The sequence below is a fragment of the Ailuropoda melanoleuca genome, chromosome 15 (assembly GCF_002007445.2).
Source record: "Ailuropoda melanoleuca isolate Jingjing chromosome 15, ASM200744v2, whole genome shotgun sequence".
In the NCBI taxonomy this organism is placed as follows: domain Eukaryota; kingdom Metazoa; phylum Chordata; class Mammalia; order Carnivora; family Ursidae; genus Ailuropoda; species Ailuropoda melanoleuca.
Genome location: NC_048232.1, coordinates 19,572,610 through 19,597,794, shown reverse-complemented (window position 1 = coordinate 19,597,794; position 25,185 = coordinate 19,572,610). Strand labels below are relative to the sequence as shown.

Below are 25,185 nucleotides of genomic sequence, written 5' to 3'. Positions count from 1 at the left end.
GAGTTACAACCTCTACTTTTAGGAGTTTCTTCATCAGTTTATTTTCACAGTATGCCACAGTTTGATAAATTCATGTCTACGTGTTTACGAATGGTACAGAGCTATAAAGAAACATGGATTTCTCAGAGGAAGGTAACTAAAAATGGAGATGTAAATGAAAAATACACAAGGGTCCTCAGGAAAGCACATCAAAATTTAAAGACAGAAGCCAGCATTTCTCTATATTCAAGCAACAAAAATCCTCAGGGTGTTAAAATTAACATTCACTAGAAATATCATCTGTCCAGAAATACACAAAAGAGAGGGAAATAAGACTCTAAAATATCAGAGTTTAGCTCTAACAACAAAAAAAGCAGCTTAGTTTTCCAAAATAATTTCTAATATAAAAAAATTATACCCATTTAAAAAAATCAAGATTTATTTAGAAGTACGTGGACCATTCTACATTAAAAAAACAATGCTTAGGGGCACCTGGATGGCTCAGTAAGTTAAGTCCAACTCTTGATTTTGGCTCAGTTTCAATCTCAGGGTCATGAGATCAAGCCCAGATTCGGGCTCTGCACTGGGTGTGGGCTCTCACTCTCTCTTGCTCCCTCTCCCCGTTTCCTCCCGCTCGCACTCTCTCTATCAAAAAAAAGCTTAAAAGTTTGTCCATAAAACAGCAAAAAAGATTCATAAATTACATCCATTACTATCAAAAATATTTCAGTGGTAAACACTTCATTTGATATTATAATATGAACTATCATTTTTAAATACTCCTCCACTCCAGTTTTCAATAAAAAAATTTTTTAGAAGTCTCTGTACTTACCCCCATTATCTGTTCTTTTTAAAGCTCCATCCTTATGAGGACACAGTTCACATCTCTATTTTTAAAAAAAGAAAGAAAACAAAGAGATTTTTCAGATTACCAAAGTATAACATCTTCCCTATACCCTCAAAACTATTAAAACGGAGCAGGGGTGCCTGGGTGGCTCAGTCAGTTAATCGTCTGCCTTCAGTTCAGGTCATGATCCCAGGGTCCTGGGATGGAGCCCCGCATCGGGCTCCCTGCTCAACTGGGAGTATGCTTCTCAACTCTCCCTCTGGTTCCCCCTGCTTGTGCTTGTGCACTCTCTCTCCGTGTCAAATAAATAAATAAAATCTTAAAAAAAAAAAAAAATTTGGGAGCAGCATTTGTACCAGTTGCCACCAAGAGTATTTCAAAACATTCCTCACAAAGTAATTATCCTCAAAACGAGATCTTCCTCAGAATACCAGGTAACAACATTATTTTGTGTGTGTGTGTATGTGTATTTTTTTTTAAGTATCTCTTTTTTTAATTTGTCAAAAAGAGGGGGAGGGAGGAAGAGCATAAGCAGAGTGAAGGGCTGAAGGAGAGGGAGAAGAAGGTTACCTGCTGGGCATGGAGCCTGATGATGGGGCACTTTGATGCCAGGACCCTGGGATCATGACCTGAGCTGAAGGCAGACAGTTAACTGACTGAGCCACCCAGGCGTCCCTTTATTAAATAATCTCTATGCCCAACGTGAGGCTTGATCTCATGACCCTGAGATTAAGAGTCACGTGCTGCTCTATGGTGGGGGGGGGGAGGGGGAGGCCCTCAGTCAGTGAAGTCTGGGATTTGGCTCAGGTCTTGATCTCAGGGTTGTGAGACTGAGCCCCGCATCGGGTTCCATGCTCTGAATGGAATCTGCTTGGGAATCTCTCTCTACCTCCCTCTCTGCCCCCCACCAAATAAATAAATCTTAAAAAAAAAAAAAAAAGTCACATGCTCTACCAACTTTAAACAGCCAGGCACCCCATCAGATAACAACTTTAAAAAGTAAATATTACTTAACTTTTACATACCTGCCACAATTTTTTTAAACATTAATAATAACAAAAGGGTTCTGAAGCAGTTTTTAACATTTGCCGCTATCCCTCTGCCTTCTGTCTAGGATCAGCTAGTATTATTGTAGTCAGTTAGGTGTGGTTTCTCCTAAAATAAATAGTTGAACTCAAAAATTTAGAATTCTGATTTAAATGAGAAGACATGATCTCATATAGGCTCACTTGCTTTCTGGAAGGAAGGAACTGCTCTAATTACTCTACTTAGCCTTATCACTACACACAACGGCACTCAGTAGTCATTACAGATCACTATCCCTACCACCCCCAAAACTAAAACCAGAAATAAACGTAGAGTGGGTGCCTGGGTGGCTCAGTCGGTTAATCGTCTGCCTTCAGCTCAGATCATGATCCCAGGGTCCTGGGATCGAGCCCCATATCGGGCTCCCTACTCAGCGTGGAGTCTGCTTCTCCCTCTCCCTCTGCCCTCTCCCCCTACTCATGCTTGCTCTCCCTCAAAAATAAATAAATAAAATCTTAAAAAAAAAAAAAACACACAGAGCTAGTACAACCATTTCTTTTCACTACTGATAAGACACAGACATAATTATAAAAATAATAAACAGAGTAAGTTTCAATGACATTGCCTTACTATGAAGAATATGTTCCTGGAGGTCACACTTGAGTATTTATTATTTGTACCCTACCTTGCTGCTCTCCAAAGAAGTTTTGCAGCATATAATATAGTAATAAAAGCAAATTACGAAAGAAAGTAAGAGAAGAAAATTAAGATAAAATAGTGAATAAGTAATAAAACATAAGCCATGAGATCCTGTATTCGTCTTGCAGTATTTCTCCTGATTTTCCTCTAACCTCTTTGGCAACACATTTCTGATCACCATGTCTAACCTTTAAATGAGGTAGTTTCTCAGGGCTCCAGCTTAAAGTGCCTTCTCTTTCATGTTAAACACTAGGCAATCTCATATTTTCCATACAGCTGTTACCAACTAAATTACAAGTATGCCAGTGACTCTCAAATTTTACCTCCTATTCAGCTCTGTCCTTGGATCTATATATAAAACTTCCTACAACTGCAATGGCACTTTAAGCACTGTCCAAAATCTATGGCAACAGTTGCTCTTCCTGTAGTATCCCCTTTTTTTTTTTAAGTTTATTAATTTTTCTTAGTAATCTCAACACAAAACATGCGGCTTGAACTCACGACCCCACGATCAAGAATCACATGCTCTTTTGACTAAGCCAGCCAAATGCCCCTTCCCTCTCTTTGTAATAATACTCTCAACAACATATTGCCCATACAAGACACCTAGGCATCATCTTTTAACAGCTTCACCCTATTCTCTAACTCGTATGTAATCAAACAGTATATTTTGCCCATTCGTCCTCCTAAGTACTGGTGAGATTTGACTACCTCTCTCCATCTATACTACTAAGTTACTGCAAGCCAACATCAACTTTCATCAGGACCACTTCAGGGACCCCCATTCAATAGTCTATTCATACTTACTCTCACCTATACCACCAATCTAGACTGAACTTCAAAAATGTAGGTCCAAGTACATATGCTAGCCCTTATTTACCTCCACAACCTTCTCTTTTCAACATCTCACTGTCTAGGCAATACTGCCTTTTCTTCTTTCACTTTTTGTTTCTTTTAAAAAATTCTGCCCAACATGGGGCTCGAACTCACAGTAAAGGGTCGCATGCTCTACTGACTGAGCCATCCAGGTGCCCCTCTTCTTTCACTTCTACAAATACTCCAAAGTTCATTCTTGCTTCATAGCCCTTAAATGTGTTGTTTTTGGGGCGCCTGGGTGGCACAGCGGTTGGGCGTCTGCCTTCGGCTCAGGGCGTGATCCCGGCGTTATGGGTTCGACCCACATCGGGCTCCTCTGCTATGAGCCTGCTTCTTCCTCTCCCACTCCCCCTGCTTGTGTTCCCTCTCTCGCTGGCTGTCTCTATCTCTGTCAAATAAATAAAATCTTTTAAAAAAATAAATAAATAAATAAATGTGTTGTTTTTACTCTCTACCTGTAATGCCCGTCCTACACCCCAACCCTCTTTCACAGCTGGATAACTTCAACTCACAAATTCTTGCTTAAAGTCACTTCCTCAAAGGTTTCCCTGACTCCCTCCATTAGATGAGGTGCCATATTACAAATCACTTACACTTCCTCCTTGTCATATACTGCAATCACAATTACCTGTGATTATCTCCTCTGCTAGAGTATAAGCTCCGTTGCATGCCTGTAGCCCTAGTATCTATCAAAAAATATAGGAACGGACAGAAGAACCAAAAACACAAGCACGCTTGCGAAAGGCAGGCAATAATCTGGTTCTAAGAGATACAGCAACTTCTCTTACAGAAAGAAACACTATTAGTTGAGTGATTTAACTTATGGGAAAGAAAGAGTTGATTTTAGAAGAATAACTAAATCTAATTCAAAGACTACATAGAACCAGGGATAATTTACTCCTTAGGATGACTGGGTGTAAGAATGATTGTTTAGGGGGCTCCTGGGTGGGTCAGTTGGTTAAGCATCTGCCCTTGGCTCACGTCATGAGAGTCCTGCCACAGGCTCCGTGATCCACAGGGAGTCTGCTTGTCCCTCTGCCCCTCCTCCCATTTGTTCTCTCGATCTCTCTTTCAAATAAACGGGGGAGGGGGAGGAGAAGGTGGGGAGGAAGAGTAGGGGGGAGGAGGAATGGGGGAAGAGGGAGGGAGGGGGAGGCGGGGTAGTAGGAGGAAGAGAAGAATTGTTTAGCAACTGGGGAAGAAAAAATTTAGATTAGACCCTTAAACTTTATTTTTTTTTTAGAGATTTTATTTATTTATTTGACAGAGACAGCCAGCGAGAGAGGGAACACAAGCAGGGGGAGTGGGAGAGGAAGAAACAGGTTCCCAGCGGAGGAGCCTGATGGGGGACTCGATCCCATAACGCCGGGATCACGCCCTGAGCCGAAGGCAGATGATTAACAAGTGTGCCACCCAGGTGCCCCTAGACCCTTAAACTTTATTGATCACTAATCCAAATTCAAAATGTTTAACAATTCCTTTTTTTATTTTTTAAGATTTTATTTATTTATTTAGAGAGAGCAAGCAGGTGAGCTGGGGGAGGGGCAGAGGGAGATGGGAAAAGAGAATTTCAAGCAGACACCCCACCGAGCGCAGAGCCCAACTCAGGGCTTAATCTCAAAACCCTGAGATCATGATCTAAGTCAAAATCAAGAGTTGGACACTTAATCAACTGAGCCACCCAGGCACCTTATGAAAAACAATTTCAACAGAAGAACTAAAAACAGTAATCAGTCAAATCTAAGGAATTAAAAATGTCTAGGAGCGTGGTTTCAGCTCAGGTCATGATCTTGGACTCCTGACATCAAGCCCCACACTGGGCTCCGCGCTCAGCACAGAGCCTGCTTGTCCCTCTCCATCTGCTCTTCCCCGCACACTCTCTCTCTCTCTCTAGTAAATAAATAATCTTTTTTTTTAAGTCTATAAAAAATTAGAGGGCTGCCAGACTGATTCAGTCAGTAGAGCATGCAACTCTTGATCTCAGGGTCATGAGTTCAAGGCCTGAGCTGGGCACAGAGCCTACTTAAAAAAACAAAAAAAATTAGAATAGACCATTCAAAGAAGTTTTTTTTTAATATTTTTAAAGAAAATGCAACAAATATGAAAAAAATATTCAGCCTCGTCTACATTCAAAGAAATATAACTATAAATACTATGAAATTTTTGAGCACTAATTTAGTAAAGCATATCTTGTAAAGCCTTTTTTTTTTTAATCTCTATACCCAGTGTGGGGCCTGAACTCACAACCCTGAGATCTAGCACCACCTGCTCTCCTGACTGAGCCAGCTCTCTCTTTTAATGCGCCCAGTAAAGTTTTTCTTAAAAGATAGTTCCTAACATTCTAAGAGCAGTGAACATTAATTTTCATATACTGTTGATGGCATATAATCCAATTCTTTTTGGAGAGCAATTCACCGACATGATTCAAGAAAAATACTAATTCGGGGCGCCTGGGTGGCACAGCGGTTAAGCGTCTGCCTTCGGCTCAGGGCGTGATACTGGCATTATGGGATCGAGCCCCACATCAGGCTCCTCCGCTAGGAGCCTGCTTCTTCCCTCTCCCATTCCCCCTGCTTGTGTTCCCTCTCTTGCTGGCTGTCTCTATCTCTGTCAGATAAATAAATAAAATCTTTAAAAAAAAAAAAGAAAAGAAAAGAAAAATACTAATTCAATTACTTCATTTCTGGAGAGCAAAAGGAAATAATACAATAGAAATAGCACTTATTAAATAAATACTTCGTGTCATTTTTACATCATTTACATACTTTGATCTCAAGACATGAAAAGATATGTATACAAAAATACTTTATATGGCTGTTTATAACTATAAAAATTGTATAGGGTGCCTGGGTGGCTCAGTCAGTTAAGCAATCAACTCTTGGGTTTTGGCTCAGGTCATGACCTCATGATCGTGAGATCAAGCCCTGTGTTGGGCTCCACGCTCAGCACTGAGTCTGCTTGAGATTCTCTCTCCCTCTCTCTCTGTCCCTCCCTCCATTCATGTGTGTGCACACACTCTCTCTCTCTCTCTCAAAAATAAAAAAAAATAAAATCTTTAAATACTGTATTAAAAAGTTGGGGTGCCTGGGTGGCTCAGTTAGTTAAGCATCTGCCTTCAGTTCAGGTCCTGATCCCAGGGTCAGGTTCCCTGTTGAGCAAGGAGTCTGCTTCTCCCTCTCCCTCTTCCCATCCCCTCTGCTCGTGCTCTCTCAAATAAATAAAATCTTTTAAAAAACTGTATAAAAAGTCTAACTGTATAACAATGAAACAAATAATGGTATATTCACATAGATTTATGCATAGAAATAAACTCTAAAATACACGAAACATATTAACAGAACTATGGTGAAGACGGTAAGATTATGAATGAATGTATTTCTTTATTCCAAAAATACTTTGCTTTTTTTATAATTTAAATTTTTGTAGAGATACACTACTACATGCTGTGTCCTCCTACTAAAAACAAAAATAGATATGTAGAAGATTTCAGAGAAAAAAAGAACAGGAAAAGAAAAGAAGGTTAAATTATAGTTAGAAGACTATACCCTAAGACAGATCTGGTATAAGGGACCCTGAACCACAGAGACTCCAGATCCTAGAGTAAACCAATTCAAACTGAAAAGTTTTTATTTTATTTAAATTCAATTAACATATAGTATATTATTAGTTTCAGAGAGAGAGTTCAGTGATTCAGCAGTCTTATAAAATACCCAGTGCTCATTACATCCTTTGCCCTCCTTAATGTCCATCACCCATAACCCCATCACCCTATCCCACACCCCTCCAGCAACTCTCAGTTTGTTTCCTATGAGTAAGAGTCTCTTATGGTTTGTCTCCCTTTCTGATTTTGTCGTTTATTTTTCCCTCCCTTCCCCTGTGATCCTCTGTTTTGTCAAACTGAAAAGTTTTATAGGACAGGATGCAGTCAAACACGTTACTATTACAATCTCACAGCTTCATTATTATTTTAGTGAGAAGTAGTGTTAAAAAGGTACAAGTAGGGGACTGGCACAGGGGGAAAAAATAAAAATTTAAAATTTAAAAAAAAAGTACAAGTAAATCCTGTGAAAGGGAACACAAATTATATGGAAATCAAGCAAGCAAGCACACATTGAAGATCTCACATTTTACCAAGAAGAAAACCCCTTTAATTGAAATGGCCCAAACAAGCACAAGTTATACGAGGTGACTCTTTCTTTGCTACATCATGTAGTATAGTAAGAAATGACGTAACTATTTTGCCATCTTTAGAATGCACACATTAATTTCCAAATACTTTTTCTACTTTATATATTAGATTTTTCTGCCAAAAGACAAAACCCACTACACTTCACTAAATCAAGTTCACCCAAAATACTGACCCTTTGGGAAGCTGTGGTTGTGTAACAATCTATTCCACTATATTGGTTTACCCTGACTGTGATTACCATCATATTACAAGTTACAACAAGGAAATAATTGAAAATACTACTATATACTGGTAAGAAAAAATAAAATGATAAAGGGCAAGGTTTTAAATTAATCTTCCTCATACTATATAAAAGATGTAACTGTGGCATAAAGTAGTATCTGTATGATAAAATATTTACCATCATTTATTTTTTTTTTTTTAAGATTTGAGAGAGCGAGCATACACATGTACACACACAAGCAGGAGGAGAGGCAGAGGGAGAAGCAGACTCCCCACTGAGAAAGGAGCCAGGGCTCAATCCCAGGACCCTGGTATCACGACCTGAGCCAAAGGTAGATGCTTTAACTGACTGAGCCACCCAGGCATCCCTTTTTTTTTTTAAGATTTTATTTTTGGGGTGCCCGGGTGTCTATGCTGGTCGAGCATCCAACACTTGATATCGGCTCAGGTCATGACCTCAGGGCCATGAGATCAAGCCCCGTGTCACGTTCCACGCTGAGTGTGGAGCCTGCTTAAGGCTCGTGCTCGCTCTCTCCCTCTCTCTCTCTATGGTGGGGGAGAGGGGGAGGAGTTTCTTTTTGGGGCACCTGGGTGGCTTAGTCAGTCAAGCATCTGACTTTAGCTCAGGTTGTGATCCCAGGGTCCTAGGATCGAGCCCCATGCAGGGTTCCCTGCTTAGCAGAGAGTCTGCTTGTCCCTCTCCCTGTCCCTTTCTCTCTCTGCCCCTCCCCCCCACTTGTGCTCACTTTCTCTCTCAAACGAATAAATAAAATCTTAAAAAAAAATTTATTTTTAAGTAATCTCAACACCCAACATGGGGCTCAAACTCACAACCCCAAGATCAAGAGTCACAAGGTTCACCAACTGAGGTAACCAGGAGCCCCATTTCTTTAAAAATAAATAAATAAAAATAAATCAAAAATAACCTATCTTTTCTGTCTTTTACAAAGACTTATGGCTACCACAGTAGAAATGAACACCTCTAGTGTCAAGGCTGTGGTCTCCAAACAGCATTTCCCAAAGTAGCCAAGACTCCCGAGACGTAGATGATTCCTGGTCTAGGTCAAATAAGCTTCAGATAACTTGTTCCATCAGATAGCAAGGAAGCTATAAAAGACTACTTTATTCATGTCAAAAGGATGTATCAGCCAACCTAAAGAGGTTCCGGCTGACCAAAGATGAAATCGCTCAAGGCCAGGGAACCTGGGTGGCACAGTCAGTTAAGCATCTGCCTTTGGCTCAGGTCATTATCCCAGGGTCCTGGGATCGAGCCCCATGTCATGCTCCCTGCTCCGTGGAGAGCCTGTTTCTCCCTCTCCTTCCCACTCATGCTCTCTCTCGCTATCTCTGTCTCTCTCAAATAAATAAATAAAATCTTTTAAAAAGGGGGGGGATCACTTAAGGCCAAAAAAGACAATAACTTCAATGAACTGAAACATAACGAATTTTTTTAAATATTATAAGCTGGTAAGAATAAGAAAATCCATAAAGGATAAGGTTTTAAGGTTGATCTTCCTTATATAACATATGTAACTGTGGCATAAAGAAGTAACTGCAGGATAAAGCATTTACCATCATCATTTCTTTTCTTGCTTAAAATGAATTTCTACTTCCAAACAGTTAAGTAAGCTTATAAAAGACAAACCCTTACACAGGTAAGCAGCCGATTCTGGTTTCCCACCTGTAGTCAAAACTTGAAAGGGACCAGCCTAAGAAGTTTCCCATTTTTTTTTTTTAAGATTTTATTTATTTATTTATTTGACAGAAAGAGACAGACAAAGCAGAAGCAGGGGGAGGGGGAGCGGGAGAGAGAGAAGCAGGCTCCCCACTGAGCAGGGAGCCTGCTGCTGGGCTCCATCCCAGGACTCTGGGATCATGACCTGAGCCGAAGGCAGGCACTTCACCAAATGAGCCACCCAGGCACCCGAAGTTTCCCATTTTTTAAGACTTTTAGCCTGAAGACAAGCCACGGTCAGCTGATAGTGGCCCCTGTAGTCTTCGTATCTGAAGAACTAGCATATTAAGTTCAGAGCAACAGGGAAAGTAAGATCTGGATCCATACAAAGAGAGAACCAAGAGGGGAGACCCCAAATTTTTATGTACAGAATCTGCCTGTCTCACTAACCCTGGACCATCCATGCACAGAACAAGCTAGAGCCTAAGGAAAAAAAGAAATTAGTTTTAACCGATTCTCAAAATATATAATAGGCAGTGTGAGTCCAACCTAATCAACTGCCTGAGAAAAACAGTATCAATTTCTTCAAAGGAGTATAACAGAATCCAGACTTCCCACATACAACATTCACAACATTTAGAAAACAATCCAAGTGGTGTGCCCAGGTGGCTCAGTCAGTTAAGCTCAGGTCATGGTCTCAGGATCCTGGGATGGAGCCCCGTGCCAGGCTTCCCGCTCAGCAGGGAGTCTGCTTCTCTCTCTCCTTCTCCCTCTGCCCCTTAACCCCTGGTGCTCACTCTCTCTTTCAAATAAATAAAATCTCTAAAGAAAAAAAAAAAAAAAAAAAAAAAAAAAAAAAAAAACAATCCAAGATATCTGATCTACTAAGGAAGAGAAAAACGTTGGGGTGCCTGGGTGGCTCAGTCGTTAAGCGTCTGCCTTTTGCTCAGGGCGTGATCCCGGCGTTATGGGATCAAGCCCCACATCAGGCTCCTCTGCTATGAGCCTGCTTCTTCCTCTCTCACTCCCCCTGCTTCTGTTCCCTCTCTCTCTGGCTGTCTCTCTCTCTGTCAAATAAATAAATAAAATATTAAAAAAAAAAAAGAAAGAAAAGAAATAGAAAAATGTTAATCGTGCTTAAGATAAAAGACAATTAATGAAGGCAAATCAACCCTAAGATGACCCACACACCGGAATTAGGCTTTAAATAACATTACAACTGAGTTCTAAGAGGAAAACAAAAACATACCTATATTAAATGAAATAGGAAATCTCAGCAAAGTAAAAGGCACTATAAAAAAGAATTAGGTGCACCTGAGTGGCTCAGTTGATTAAGCATCCAACTCTTGATCTCAGGTCAGGTCTTGATCTCAGGGTCCTGAAATGAAGCCCCAACGCATGCTGGGCATGGAGCATGCTTAAGATTCTCCCTTTCCTTTTCCCTCTGCCCCTCCCCCACCTCTCCCTCTCAAAAAAAAAAAAAAAAAAAAAAAAAAAAAAAAAAAAGAAGCAAAACATTTACCAGACAGGCTTAACAACAAAATCAAGAAGACAAAGGAAAGAGTCAGTGACTCTGAAATACCTTAACTCTAATCTTTAATCTGAAAAAGAGAAAATAGCGGAAAAAAATGAACAAGGCTTCAGGGTCCTACTAAAGAGTGTCAAGAAATCTAACATGTATAACTGATGGTCTGAAAAAGGAGAAGGAAAAGTGGTGAGAAGAGAATATGGAATATGAGAATGCAGCAAAAGTAAGTTTTGAAAAAGAGTGGATAAAATTTTGATTTGAAGAAAAAAGAACTTTATTGATTCAAAACGCTCAGTGAGCCCCAAGTACCCAAACCGCTTGCTTGCTGAAAAGCAAACAAAGGCGAGAATGTCATCAAGGAACCAAGGGAAAAGGACACATCAAAANCGCTCAGTGAGCCCCAAGTACCCAAACCGCTTGCTTGCTGAAAAGCAAACAAAGGCGAGAATGTCATCAAGGAACCAAGGGAAAAGGACACATCAAAAAAGGGGAACAGTTTTTAGATAAATGGTTGATTTCTCATCATAAACTATGGAAGTCAAAAGAGAGTGAAACACAATCGTTAAGGTGCTCCAAGAAAAACAACTATAGTTCAACTCAGAATTCTACATCCAACTAATATGTCCTTCAAAAACGAAGATGAAACAGGTATTTTCACACAAAAGGCAGCAAACAGAATTCATCAACAGGAGGCATGGACTACAACAAAGGCCAACAGAAATTCTTCATAACGAAGAAGAATGGTACTAAATGAAAATGCAAATCTTTAGGATGCAAAGAAGAGGAGCACAAATGGTGAATATCTGGAAAATACCAAGAATTTTAGTTCTTAAATTCTTAAAAATACAAATCAGTATTGAAAGCAAAAACTGTAATATTGTTCTGGGGTTTATAACATATAGATCTAATACATATGAAAACAGCATAACTGAGCAGACTGAGGTTATGTCAAAGAATCTCTATGATTGCAAGATTTCTATACATTTAAGAAAGGGTACAATATTAACTGTAAGTGGTATGCTATATAAATAGACAATAAAAAGGTAAGGAAATATATTGAAATTACTAGGGGAATGCTAAAAAATTAACACAAAGAGAAACAGCTTTACAAAACTCATATATAAAAAATTCTTATCTACAAGCAAAAAAATTAAGTTGGACCCCTTATTTATATCATACATAAAAGTAACTCAAAATGGATCATATACTTAAATGTTAAGAGCTAACACTATAAAACTCTTAAAGTGAATAGTAATAAATCTTCTTGACCTAGGGTTGAACAGTGATTTCTTAGATACAAGTCAAAGCTGGTCCTTTGGAAAGATCAACAAAGCTGATAAACATCCAGCTAAATGGATATAAAACATACCGATAAATTACCAATATGAACAAAAAAGGAGGAATTATCACTACAGAACCAACAGATAGTAAAAGGACAATAGCCTATTAACTTTATGTTAATGAATTTAACAACTTAGATGAAATGGAAAAATTCCTGGAAAAACACAACTTACCAAAAACTGATGAGACGAAACAAAAATCTGAAGAGCCCTTTAAACTGAATTCATTCTGAAAATCCCTCCCCAAAATAAAACTCTAGGCTCAGACTTTTTCATGGGTACATTCCTTCAAACACCAAGGAAGAAACAGCATCACCTTCACACAAACACTTTCAGAATATAAAGAACACTTCTGAAATTATTTTCTAAGCTCAGCATGAATAATACTAACAAACACACCTAATAATATTAACTAATTATTAACAGAAAATACAAAAAAAATTATAGACTAACATCCCTTATGTACATAGATCCAAAAATATTTAATAAAACATTAGCAATTTCAATACAGCAATATATAAAAAGGATAATACATCATAACCAAGTAAAATTTATCCCAAGAATACAAGATTGAGGGGTGCCCGGGTGGCTCAGTCAGTTAAGCATCTGCCTTCAACTCAGATCATGATCCCAGAGTCCTGGGATCCAGCCCAGCACCAGGCTCCCTGCTCACCAGGGAGCCAGCCAGCCTGCTTCTCCCTCTCCCACTCCCCCTGCCTGTTTTCATTCTCTCTCTGTCAAATAAATAAATAAAATCTTTAAAAAAAAAATACAAGATTAATACAACATCTGAAAATAAAACAATGAAATTCATTACATTAATTATGTAGAAATATATAATCATCTCGATAGATGTGGAAAAAAAATTTAGACAAGAACTCAATATCCATTCACACTATAAACTGTCAGAAAACTAGGAACAGGGGCGCCTGGGTGGCACAGCGGTTGAGCGTCTGCCTTCGGCTCAGGGCGTGATCCTGGCATTGTGGGATCGAGCCCCACATCAGGCTCCTCCGCTGTGAGCCTGCTTCTTCCTCTCCCACTCCCCCTGCTTGTGTTCCCTCTCTCTTGTGTCTCTATCTCTGTCAAATAAATAAATAAAATCTTTAAAAAAAAAAAAAAAGAAAACTAGGAACAGATCTTACACAACCTGTTTATTAATCATATCTTTTCATTCTGTACTTCTGATACTTTGGGCCTTGGTGACCCTAGAGATAGACTGCCCTTCTCAGGGCTACCTAATTCCTGAATGTTCCAGCTAGCTTTGATATGCAAACCAACCAATCCAGAGCCCATAGCCCCAACCATCTCTACTTTATACTCTGGCCACAATACTCCCCTACCATAATCACCCCACGGGAAGGTAGCAGACAACTATGGACATCCCCTAAACCCCAGAGTCCTTGAAATTATTCAAACTACACCTGGTTAGCATTCCCTGACTATTCCTTTTCATGGAAACCAAAATGAAGGATCTTGCCTTTATTTTCATAATTTACAACTTTATAATTTTTAATGGGAGTCCTCTCCTGATCTATCAGCCTTGCTGCCATACTTAGATAATAAAACCTGTACTTTTAAACAGCCTGATAAAAGTCATTAATAAAAAGCCTACAGCTGACATCATTATTAATGGTATGAAGCTGAATGCCTTCCCTAAAGAATGGAAACAGGACTTAAATACATGCAATAAGGGAAGAAAATAAAAAGAATGCCAAGTGGAAAGAGGTAAAAATTATAACATGATCACCTCCTACAAATATGATTTATCTACCAAAAATACTCATAGAACTAATGAGTTACATAAAGTTGTGAGACAGAAGTCAATATACATAAGTCAATTCTATTTCCATATGCTAAGAACAAATAATCAGGAAATTGAATTCTTTAAAATACCACTTATACTAGCATCAAGTAACAGGAAAAATCTAAAAACCATTTTTTTTTAAAGATTTTATTTATTTGACAGAGATAGAGACAGCCAGCGAGAGAGGGAACACAAGCAGGGGGAGTGGGAGAGGAAGAAGCAGGCTCATAGCAGAGGAGCCTGATGTGGGGCTCGATCCCATAATGCCGGGATCACGCCCTGAGCCGAAGGCAGACGCTTAACCGCTGTGCCACCCAGGCGCCCCTAAAAACCATTTTTTTTTTAAACAAAAGACACACAAGACCAAGGACTGAAAACTACAAAATATTGCTGAGAAAACAAAGATGACCTAAAGAAACTGAGATATACCACGCTAATGAAAAGAAAGACTCAACACTGTTAACATGTCAATTCTCCTGAAACTGATCTATAGATTCAAAGCAATGGTTATCATAATCCCATCAACCTTTTAGAGGTGATGGAAAAGCTACTATATTTTTTACTTTTTTATTTATTTGAGAGAGTGAGAGAGAGCGTTTGCAAGCACAGAGGGAGAGGGAGAAGCAGAATTCCAGGTAAGCAGAAAGCCCGATGGGGGGCTTGATCCCAGGCCCCTGAGATCATGACTTGAGCCAAAGGCAGATGCTTAACCAACTGAGCCACCCAAGTGCCCCTGGAAAAGCTAATACTGAAATTTATATGGAAATGCTAAAAACTTAAAGTATACAAAGCAATCTTGAAAAGGATGAAAAAGGTTGCTGGACTTGCAAATCAGACTTCAAGAGTTACTACAAAATACAAATAATTAAATTAGTATTGTAATGATGTAAGGACCATTCACAGAACAGAATGAATATTCCTGAGCTGGAGTGCACTTAGGCAGCCAAGTGCTGTTTCATCAAAGCACGCCAGTGAGGAATGGAGACTCTTTTCAACAAATGGACCAGAAACGACTGGATATCAGAATGCAAAAAACAAAAACAAAACAAAACTCTTACAAAACTTACGTATCTCTGCTCATCAAAGGCAAAGTTAAGAAAATAAGTAAAAAACCACAGCCTTGGAGAAACTACTTATGAAGCATTTATCTAACAAGGGACTAAGTATTCAGGACATACAAGACCTGCAATTAAAAAAAAAAAAAAAAGACAAATAATAAAGAAAGAAAAAAAAGGAGAGAATGAAAAGGGCTAAAGGTTTGAGCCAACTCTTCCCAAAAGAAAACACATGAATGATCAATAAGCAAATTAAAATGTGCTCAACATCACAAGTCAGTATGAAAATGTACAATAAAAGCACAATACCACTTCTACTCAAGATCAACTAAAAGGGACCAGATTCTGCCTTCTGCATGAAATAATAAAAATCTAACAAAATGTATGAAACAATAGCCCTGAAGATTTTGGACAAGTAATGAAAGACAGTAAATCTGAACAACAGAGGTCATACATTTGCCCAGCTTACTGCCTTCAGAGTTTCCAAGCCATGTAACAGGAAGAAGGAACCCAGGTAGAGCACGTGGTTTCCCTAAATGGAAGAAACAGAGCTGGGAGTCCAAGGAAGCCAAGGTGGCTACAGGTCACAAGCGAGACCAGCACTGAGTAGAGATGAAGAGAGAAAGAGAAAAATGAAGAGATGTACAGAAGCTTATTCAAGAAAATGCTGAGTGAGGAATCAGCACTTGCATGGGAGAGAACTATTAAAGCCCAGGGAGAGAATCACCAGATGATTCAGAAATAACAGTACCAGAGCTCACACAAGGATGCAAATAATGCTTGTTCCCAAAAGCCAGAATAGAAAAAAAAAAGAAGAAACAAACAAACAAAAAAAAACTAATAATTAATACTGCATCAGAGTACTAAGAAGTATAATGCCTCAGAAAGAGGTAAAAGTGAACCCTACACTAAATAGAGCTCTGGTCTATCAAAACAAAACATGAAAGCAAGATCCAAAAGGAACAAACTTGGGGCGCCTGGGTGGCTCAGTCGTTAAGCAGCTACCTTCGGCTCAGGTCATGATCCTAAGGTCCTGGGATCGAGCCCCGAATTGGGCTCTCTGCTCTGCTGGGAGCCTGCTTCCTCTCCCACTCCCCCTGCTTGTGTTCCCTTTCTCGCTGGCTGTCTCTCTCTCTCTGTCAAATAAATAAAATCTTTTTAAAAAAATGATATGATGATCTCAACAGAAGCAGAGAAAGCACTGAACAAAATACAACATCCATTCATGATAAAATCCCTCAACAAAGTAGTTGTTGAGGAAACATATCTCAGCATAATGAAGACCATATATGGCGAACCCACAGCTGACATCACAGTCCACAGTGAAATACTGAGAGCTTTTCCTATAAGATAAGGGACTGAGACAAGGATGTTCCCTGTAACCACTTTTATTCAACATAGTTCAGAACTCCTGGCTGCAGCAATCGGACAAGAAAAAGAAACAAAAAGCATCCTCCTGGTGCTCTGATGGCTCAGCAGCTTAAGCATCAGCTCAGGTCATGAGTCTTGGGATTGAGCCACGGGTCTGATCCCTGCTGAGTTCCCCATCCCTCTGCTCCTCTCCCTGCTCGCTTGCGCGTGCTCCCACTCTCTCTCATTCATTCTCTCAAATAAATTTTTAAAAAAAGAAATAAAAAGCATACAAATTGGTAAGGATGAAGTAAAACTGTCACTATTTGCAGACGACACGATAGTACACATAGAAAACTCTAAAGACTCCACCAAAAAACTGTTAGGAACTGATAAATGAATTCAGTAGTCAGAAGATAAAAAATTAATATATAGAACTGCAGCATTTCTATACATTAATAATGAAGTAGCAGAAAGAGAAATTTAAAAAATAATCCCATTTACAACTGCACCAAAAATAAAATACGAAGGAATAAACCTAATGAAGGAAGTGAAAGACCTGTATACTAAAAACTATAAAACACTGATTAAAGAAACTGAAAACAACATAAAAAAATGGAAAGATATTCCACACTCAAGGAATGGAATTCTGAACCAATATTGTTAAAATATCCATATTACCCACAGCAAGATACAATCCTTAACAAAATACCAACATGTTTCACATAACTACGATAAAACTAAATGGTATGGAATCACAAGACTCCAAATGGCCAAAGCTGGAGGTATCACAATCCCAGATTTCAAGACATACTACAACACTATAATAATCAAAACAGTATGTTACTGGTACAAAAACAGACATATGTATCAGCAGAACAGAATAGAGAGCTCAGAAATAACTCCAAGTTTATATGGTCAATTTACCTACAACAAAAGAAGCAAGAATATACAGTAGGGAAAAGACATTTTTTTCAACAAATGGTGCTGGGAAAACTGGACAGCTACATGCAAAAGAACAAAATTGGACCACTTTCTTAGTCACACAAAAATAAACTCAAAATGGATTAAAGACCTAAATGTGAGACCTGAAACCAGAAAACTCTTAAGAAGAAAACACTGGCAGTTAGTATCTTTGACATCAGCCACAGAAAGATTTTTTTAGATATGTCTCCTCAGGCAAATAAAAGCAAATAGAAATAGAAATAAAATAAAAGCAAATATTTGGTGCCTGGGTGGTTCAGTTGGTTAAGCAACTGCCTTCAGCTCAGATCATGATCCTGGAGTCCCAGGATCCGGTCCACATTAGGCTCCCCGTTCAGCAGGGAGTCTGCTTCTCCCTCTGACCCTCCCCCCTCTCATGCTCTCTCTCACTTTCTCTCTCATTCTCTCTCTAATAAATAAATAAAATCTTTTAAAAAATAATAAAAATAAAAGAAAAAATAAATTTGGGGACTACATCAAAATAAAATGCTTTTGCACAGCTAAGGATAATCTCAACTAAACAAAAAGGCAACCCACTGACTTTGAGAAAATATTTGCAAATGATATATCTGATATATTGGATGTTTGGTTAATATCCAAAATAAATGAAGAACTTATACAACTCAACACCAAAAACATCTGATTAATAAGTGGGCAGAAGCCCTGAATGGACATTTCTCCAAAGGAGACATACCGATGGCTGACAAACACATGAAAAGATGCTGAACATCACTCATCATCAGGGAAATGCAAATCAAAGCCACAATGAGATATCACCTCACACCTGTCAGAATGGCTGAAATAAAAAATACAGGAAATAAAGAGTTGGTAAAGATGTGGGGGGAAAAAAACCCTCATACACTGTTGATGGGAATGCAAATTGATGCAGCCACTGTGGAAAACAGTATGAAGATCTCATAAAATTAGAAACAGAAGTATCATACAATTCAGTAATTCCACTTCTAAGTATTTACTCAAAACAAAAACATTAATTCAAAATGTTATATGCAAAAAAAAAAAGATACATGCACCTCTATGTCTATTGCAGCATTATTTACCATAGCCAAATTTTTTTTTTAAAGATTTTATTTATTTATTCGACAGAGATAGAGACAGCCAGTGAGAGAGGGAACACAAGCAGGGGGAGTGGGAGAGGAAGAAGCAGGCTCATAGCAGAGGAGCCTGATGTGGGGCTCGATCCCACAACGCCGGGATCACGCCCTAAGCCGAAGGCAGACGCCCAACCGCTGTGCCACCCAGGCGCCCCAAAAATTTTTAAGTAACCCAAGTGTCCATGGATAGATGAATGGATAAAGGTCTGTGTGTGTGTGTGTGTGTAATGAAATATCACTCACCCATAAAAAAAAGATTGAACTCTTCCCATTTGCGACACCATGAAAGAACCTATAGAGTATAATGCTAACTAAAATAAGTCAGACTAGAAAGACAAATACTGTACAATTTTGCTTACACGTAGAATCTAAAAAATAAAACGAATGAAGAAACAAAGCAGAAACAGACCCATAAAACAGACCCATAGAAAACTGGTAGTTGCCAGAGGGGTTGGGGGATGGGCAAAACAAGTTAAGGGGATTAATAGTAAAGGGGATTAAAAGTACACTTATCAGGGTGCCTGGGTGACTTAGTCAGTTAAGTGTCTGCCTTCCGCTCAGGTCATGATCCCAGGGTTCTGGGATCTAGCCTTGCATCAGGCTTCTCCCTCTCCTTCTGCCTCTCTCCCTGCCTGTGCTCTCTCTCATGCTCTCTNCCCAAAAAAAAACACTAAAAACTTTAAAAAAAAAAAAAAAAAAAGTACACTTAACCTTTTTTTTTTTTTAAGATTTTATTTATTTGAGAAGGAGAGAGAGGGAGAAAGAAAGAGAACAAGAGCGCAAGAGCAGGGAGAGGGAGAAGCAGACTCCCCACTGGGCAGGGAGCTCAACTCAGGGTTCGATTCCAGTACCCTCGGATCATGACCTGAGCCAAAGGGAGACACTTAACTGAGCCACCCAGGCACCCCCAAAGGCACACTCATCTTGATGAGCACTGAGAAATGTATAGAATTGTTGAATTATATTGTACACCTAAACTTATATAACACTGTATGATACTTCAATAAAAAGTTTAGAAGTACAAATAACATCAGAAAAAAAGAGGCTCATTTTACAGACATAAAGGTTTTTAACTCATTAAGAAAATACATAAATCCTCAACACTTATTCACCTAATAACACCTTTAAAATACATGAAGCAATAATAACAAAACTACAAAAAGAAACAGGAAAACCCAAAATGACACTTGGAGATTTCAACAAACCTCTGTCAACTGATAGAACCAGTAAACAAAAAATCAGGAAGAGTATAATAACCTTGCGGCTTGTAGGTGGCTCAGTTGGTTAAGCATCTGCCTTCGGTTCAAGTCACGATCCGGGAATTCTGGGATCAAGCCCTAAGTCAAGCTCCCTTATCAGCCGGGAGTCTGCTTCTCCCTCTCCCTCTCCCCCAAATAAATAAGTAAAATCTTTAAAAAATAATATAATAATCTTGGAACAATATTATCAACCAGAAGAATATCATCGAACAAACTGACATTACTGACATTTACAGAACACTCTACACAAACTAGTAAAATACACATTCTATTCAGGGACATATGGAAGATTCACCAAGACAGATCTATATCCAGGCCATGAAAATAACTCTTCATAAATTTTAAAGGTTTCAGGTAATACAAGGAATTTTCTCTGACCAATGAGTCAAAGAAGAAATCAAAAGAGAAAACAGAAACTATTTTTAAATGAATGAAAATGAAAACAAAACTTACCAAAATTTGTGGAAGACAGTTAAAGCAATAATTGAAAGGGAAATTTATAGCACTAAATGCCTATGTTAGAAAAGAAAACTCAAATCAATGACTTTCACCTTGTACCTGAAGAGATTAGAAGGACAAAAACAAAAAACAAAACAAGAAATAAAGATCAGAGCAGAAATCAATGAACTATAAATCAAAAACAATAGAGCAAACTCACTGAAATCAAAGGCTAGACTTCCTCCATTTATTGAATGATGGAGATGTACTTTTCCCTCTTGCAAAATACAAACAAAAACAGTGGACATTATAAACTAAACAAATATATTCTGAAACATATTAAGAAGGCAAATTAGCTAGAAACCACAGGACCCAAGGAATAACATGGCAGTGAGGCTATCCAGGTTTTCTTTTTGCCTAATATATCCCACTCTTGAAATGTAAGAAGTCAGCAAACCCAGAAGCACCATCAAGCATAGACCCCCCCCAACACCAAAAAGGCTCAAATAAAAGGCTTCCTGTCTGTTTTTCTAAACAACCAGGAAGGGATCATATTAGGAAGGAAAACTTTTAGACAGTAGATACTCTACGCAGCTCAACATCACAGAAAAAAACTGATCCCACCCACTCCTGCAATGGTCAAGTGGGGAACCAAGACATCCACTCTTGTGAGACTATGAGTCATCCCAAGACTACCACTGGGATAGTGTAAAAGCAGGTCAAGTGGGGACCAAAATTTTCAGCCTCACTGACTGATAAAGAGCATGTCCCCCCTTGGAGACAACAAGGAAAACCTGGACTACCACCTTCATCTAGCAGTAACAAGGGAACCAACCCAATCCCCTGGGGTAGTACCAGAAGGTACAGCAAGGAGATAGGGGTTTCACCAACACACAGTGGTAAGTCAGCCCACATCCACTGTGAAAATCATAATTCACAACTCTGTTCAGCATTAACAAGCAGCCTCCCTCAAATGTCAACAAAGGCCCAAGAGGGAATGTGAACTTCGTTCCATACCTGGCAAAAGATATGACACCCACAACTCCTCCTGTCAGGGAAGTGTCAGAGAAAGCCAGCTAAAACAGGTTTATATAAGATGCAAAGTCCCATAACATAACACAAAAATGTTCAGGTTTCAATCAAAAATCATTTGTCATAACAAGAACCAGAAGATCTCAAATTGAATGAAAAAAGACAATCTATAGGTGCCAGCACTGATATTTGTAATTTTAACATCTGACAAACGTTAGAATTATCTGATGAAGATTTTAAAGCAGACATAATAAAAATGACTCATAGGGGCACCTGGGTGGCTCAGTCAGTTATGTGTCTGCCTTCGGCTTGAGTCACTGATCCCAGGGTCCTGGGATGGACCCCATGTCAGGCTCCCTGCTCAGCAGGGAGTCTGCTTCTCCCTATCCCTCTGCCTGCCGCTCCCCGATTGCATGTGCGCACGCTCTCTCTCTCTCCCTCTCACAAATAAAATATTTTTAAAAATAAAATAGGGGCGCCTGGGTGGCACAGCGGTTAAGCGTCTGCCTTCGGCTCAGGGCGTGATCCTGGCGTTGTGGGATCAAGCCCCACATCAGTCTTCCACTATAAGCCTGCTTCTTCCTCTCCCACTCCCCCTGCTTGTGTTCCCTCTCTCGCTGGCTGTCTCTATCTCTGTCGAAAAAATAAATAAAATATTTAAAAATAAACAAAATAAAATAATATTTTTTTTTAGAAATGACTCAATAAAGGGTACCTGGCTGGCTTTGTTGGTAGAGTATGTGACTTTTCACCTCGGTTGTAAATTCAAGCCCCACTTTGGGTACAGATTACTTAAAAATAAAATTTTTTTTTTTTTAAGATTTCATTTATTCATTTGACAGAGAGAGAGACAGCCAGTGAGAGAGGGAACACAAGCAGGAGGAGTGGGAGAGAAAGAAGCAGGCTCCCAGTGGAAGAGCCTGACGTGCGGCTCGTTCCCAGAACTCCAGGATCATGCCCTGAGCCTAAGGCAGACGCTTAACAACTGAGCCACCCAGGAGCCCCTGAAATCATTTTTTAAAAGATGATTCCATGAGCAATTACAAACACAGAAATGAAATGTAGGAAGCCTCAGCAAAAATTAAAATATAAAGAAATAAATGGAAATTATTAGAACTAAAAAGTACACCATGAAAAATAAAGACCTCAATAGCAGCATCAAGGAAACAGTAAAAGAATCCATGAACTAGAAGATATATCAATGAAAATTACTCAATGTAAGCAACAGAGAGCGAGTGAAAAAAAGAAAAATGAACAGACCCTCAAAGATCTTTGGGACTGTAACAAATAATCTTAACATTTATGCCATGAGAGTCTCAGGAAGAAGAGGAGAAATAAAGTGGGACTGAAAAAGTCCTCAACTAAATAATGACTAAAAAAATTCCATTTTGGTAAGCCATAAAACTACAGAATCAAGAAGCTGAGCAAATGTCAAAAGGGATTAATTCCATGGGCATCTACCCTTAAACACATCCTAATTAAACTTCTGAAATCTAAAGACAAGAAAGATATCTTGAAAGCAGCAAGATAAAAATATTTTACTTATAGAAGAAAATAATTTGAGAGCAAATTTCTCATCAGAAACCACAGAGGCCAAAAGAAAGTGACATAATAATGAAAGCAGAAGCTGCAAGGAAAATGAAAAAAATATAATGAACTGAATGAAAATGAAAATACAACATAATAAAATTTGTGGGACATAGCTTCCAACTGAGACAGCCAGGCACCCCTAGCCCTATAACTATTTTTAAATTTTAATTTGTACTTTAAAATCAACCAAAAAGGAAGGATGGAAGTCCAGATAGTTTCAATGAAGAACTGTACCCACCATCTATGGAATTTACACCAATTCTATATAATCGCTTTCAGAAAATAGAAAAAGTAGAAGCATTTTCCCCAACTCATTCTATGAAGCTAGTATTACTCCCAATATTAAAACCAGAGTATGAAAAAAGAAAATTATACACCAACAGCTCTCATGAATATATATTCCTTCACAAAATATAAAGGCAATCCCGTAATATATAAAAAAGAGTAATGTGCCATATCAAAGGGGGCTTACTCCACTTAAATATTCAGAATCAAAGAAGGTAATCTACCATGTTAACAGGCTAAAGAAAAAAAAAGTGTATCTATTAACAGCAGGAAAAGCACCTAACAAAATTCAGCACCCATGCATGATTTTTTAAATAAATACATAAATAAACTAAGGAAAATAGGAATAGAATAGAGGGAAACTTCATCCAGACATCTACAGCTGACATCCTTTGTGGTTTTCATGATGGAGTAAATGCTTTCACCAAAGGTCTTAAATCTACACCATGCTGAAATTTCTAGCCAGAGCAACTAGGCAAGCATTAAAGGCATACAAATTGAAAAGGAAGAAATAAAAATAACCCTATCTGCAGATGACACAATTACCTACCTAGAAAATCTCAAGGACTCTAGAACAAAACTCCTAGAAGTCATGTGAATTCAACAAGGTTGCAGGATACAAGATAAATATAAAAAACCAATTGTAACTACAATATACGACCAATAAATAACATGGACACCAAAATTAAACATACTATTTTCAATTGCTTCCCCAAAAAATTGAATACTTAGGTTATAAATCCAGACTTATAGGCTGAAAACTACACATAAGTGTCAAAAGAAATCAATTCTAAATAAACATACCACGTTCATGGATGAGAAGACTCAACATAGTAAAGATGTAAATTCTCCACAAATTGATATTTGGGTTTAATGGAACTCCGATCAAAATCCTAACAAAGGTTTTGGATATGTGCAGACAAGTTATCCTAAAATATATATTTAAAAACCAAAAACACAAAGAAACTAGACAGCGGACAAAATTTTGTGAAAGAATAAAGGAGAATCATCCATGCGATTCAAGAATCGTCTTACACGGTAATTAAGACAGTTGGTACTGACAGAGACTCTTGATCATGGCATGAGTTTGAGCCCCATGCTGAGTGTAGAGATTACCTTTTTAATTAATTAATTAATCTTCACAATAATTGGAAAATAGGCAAAAGTCATGAACAGACATTTGGCCAAAAGAGGATAAGACATTTGACCCAAAGAGGATGTATAGATAGCAAATAAGCACATGAAAAGATGATGTCCATCATCATCCATTAGGTAAATACAGATTAAAATCACAATATGATATCACTATACACCTATGAAAATTACTAAATAAAAACAATAATGACAAAAAGAAAAAAAAGGATAGTGACAATGCCACATGCTGGCAAGGATGCCAGAGAACTGGTTTGCTCAGATTTCTAGCAGAAATGTAAATGGTACACTCTCTCTTGAAAATGCTTCAATGAGTTTTTTTTTTTTTAAGATTTTATTTATTTATTTGAGAGAGAGAGAGAGTAAGAGAGAGAGAGAAAGAAAGCGCACAAGCAGGAGGAGAGGTAGAGGGAGAAGCAGACTCCCCGCCAAGCAAGGAGCCCAACACAGGCCTCAATCCCAGGACCCAAAGATCAATACTTGAGCCGAAGGCAGATGCTTAACCAACTGAGCCACCCAGGCACACCCGCAATTTCTTTTAAAAAACTAAACACAGGGGCGCCTGGGTGGCACAGTTGTTAAGCATCTGCCTTCGGCTCAGGGCGTGATCCCAGCCCGTGATCGAGCCCCACATCAGGTTCCTCTGCTACGAGGCTGCTTCTTCCTCTCCCACTCCCCCTGCTTGTGTTCCCTCTCTCGCTGGCTGTCTCTCTCTCTGTCAAATAAATAAATAAAATCTT

At 38.7% G+C, this 25,185-nt stretch overlaps 1 protein-coding gene across 18 annotated transcripts in view; it reads right to left on the bottom strand.

Annotated features, from left to right (window-relative positions):
* MLLT10 (MLLT10 histone lysine methyltransferase DOT1L cofactor) overlaps positions 1–25,185 on the bottom strand; it is a 242,357-nt gene that overhangs the window by 176,228 nt on the left and 40,944 nt on the right. For all 18 annotated transcript variants that reach the window (XM_011226891.3, XM_011226885.3, XM_011226879.3 and 15 more), the window contains one exon: positions 812–866. In XM_011226891.3, coding sequence (XP_011225193.1) covers positions 812–866 — 55 coding nt within the window. The remainder of the gene's footprint in view (positions 1–811; positions 867–25,185) is intronic.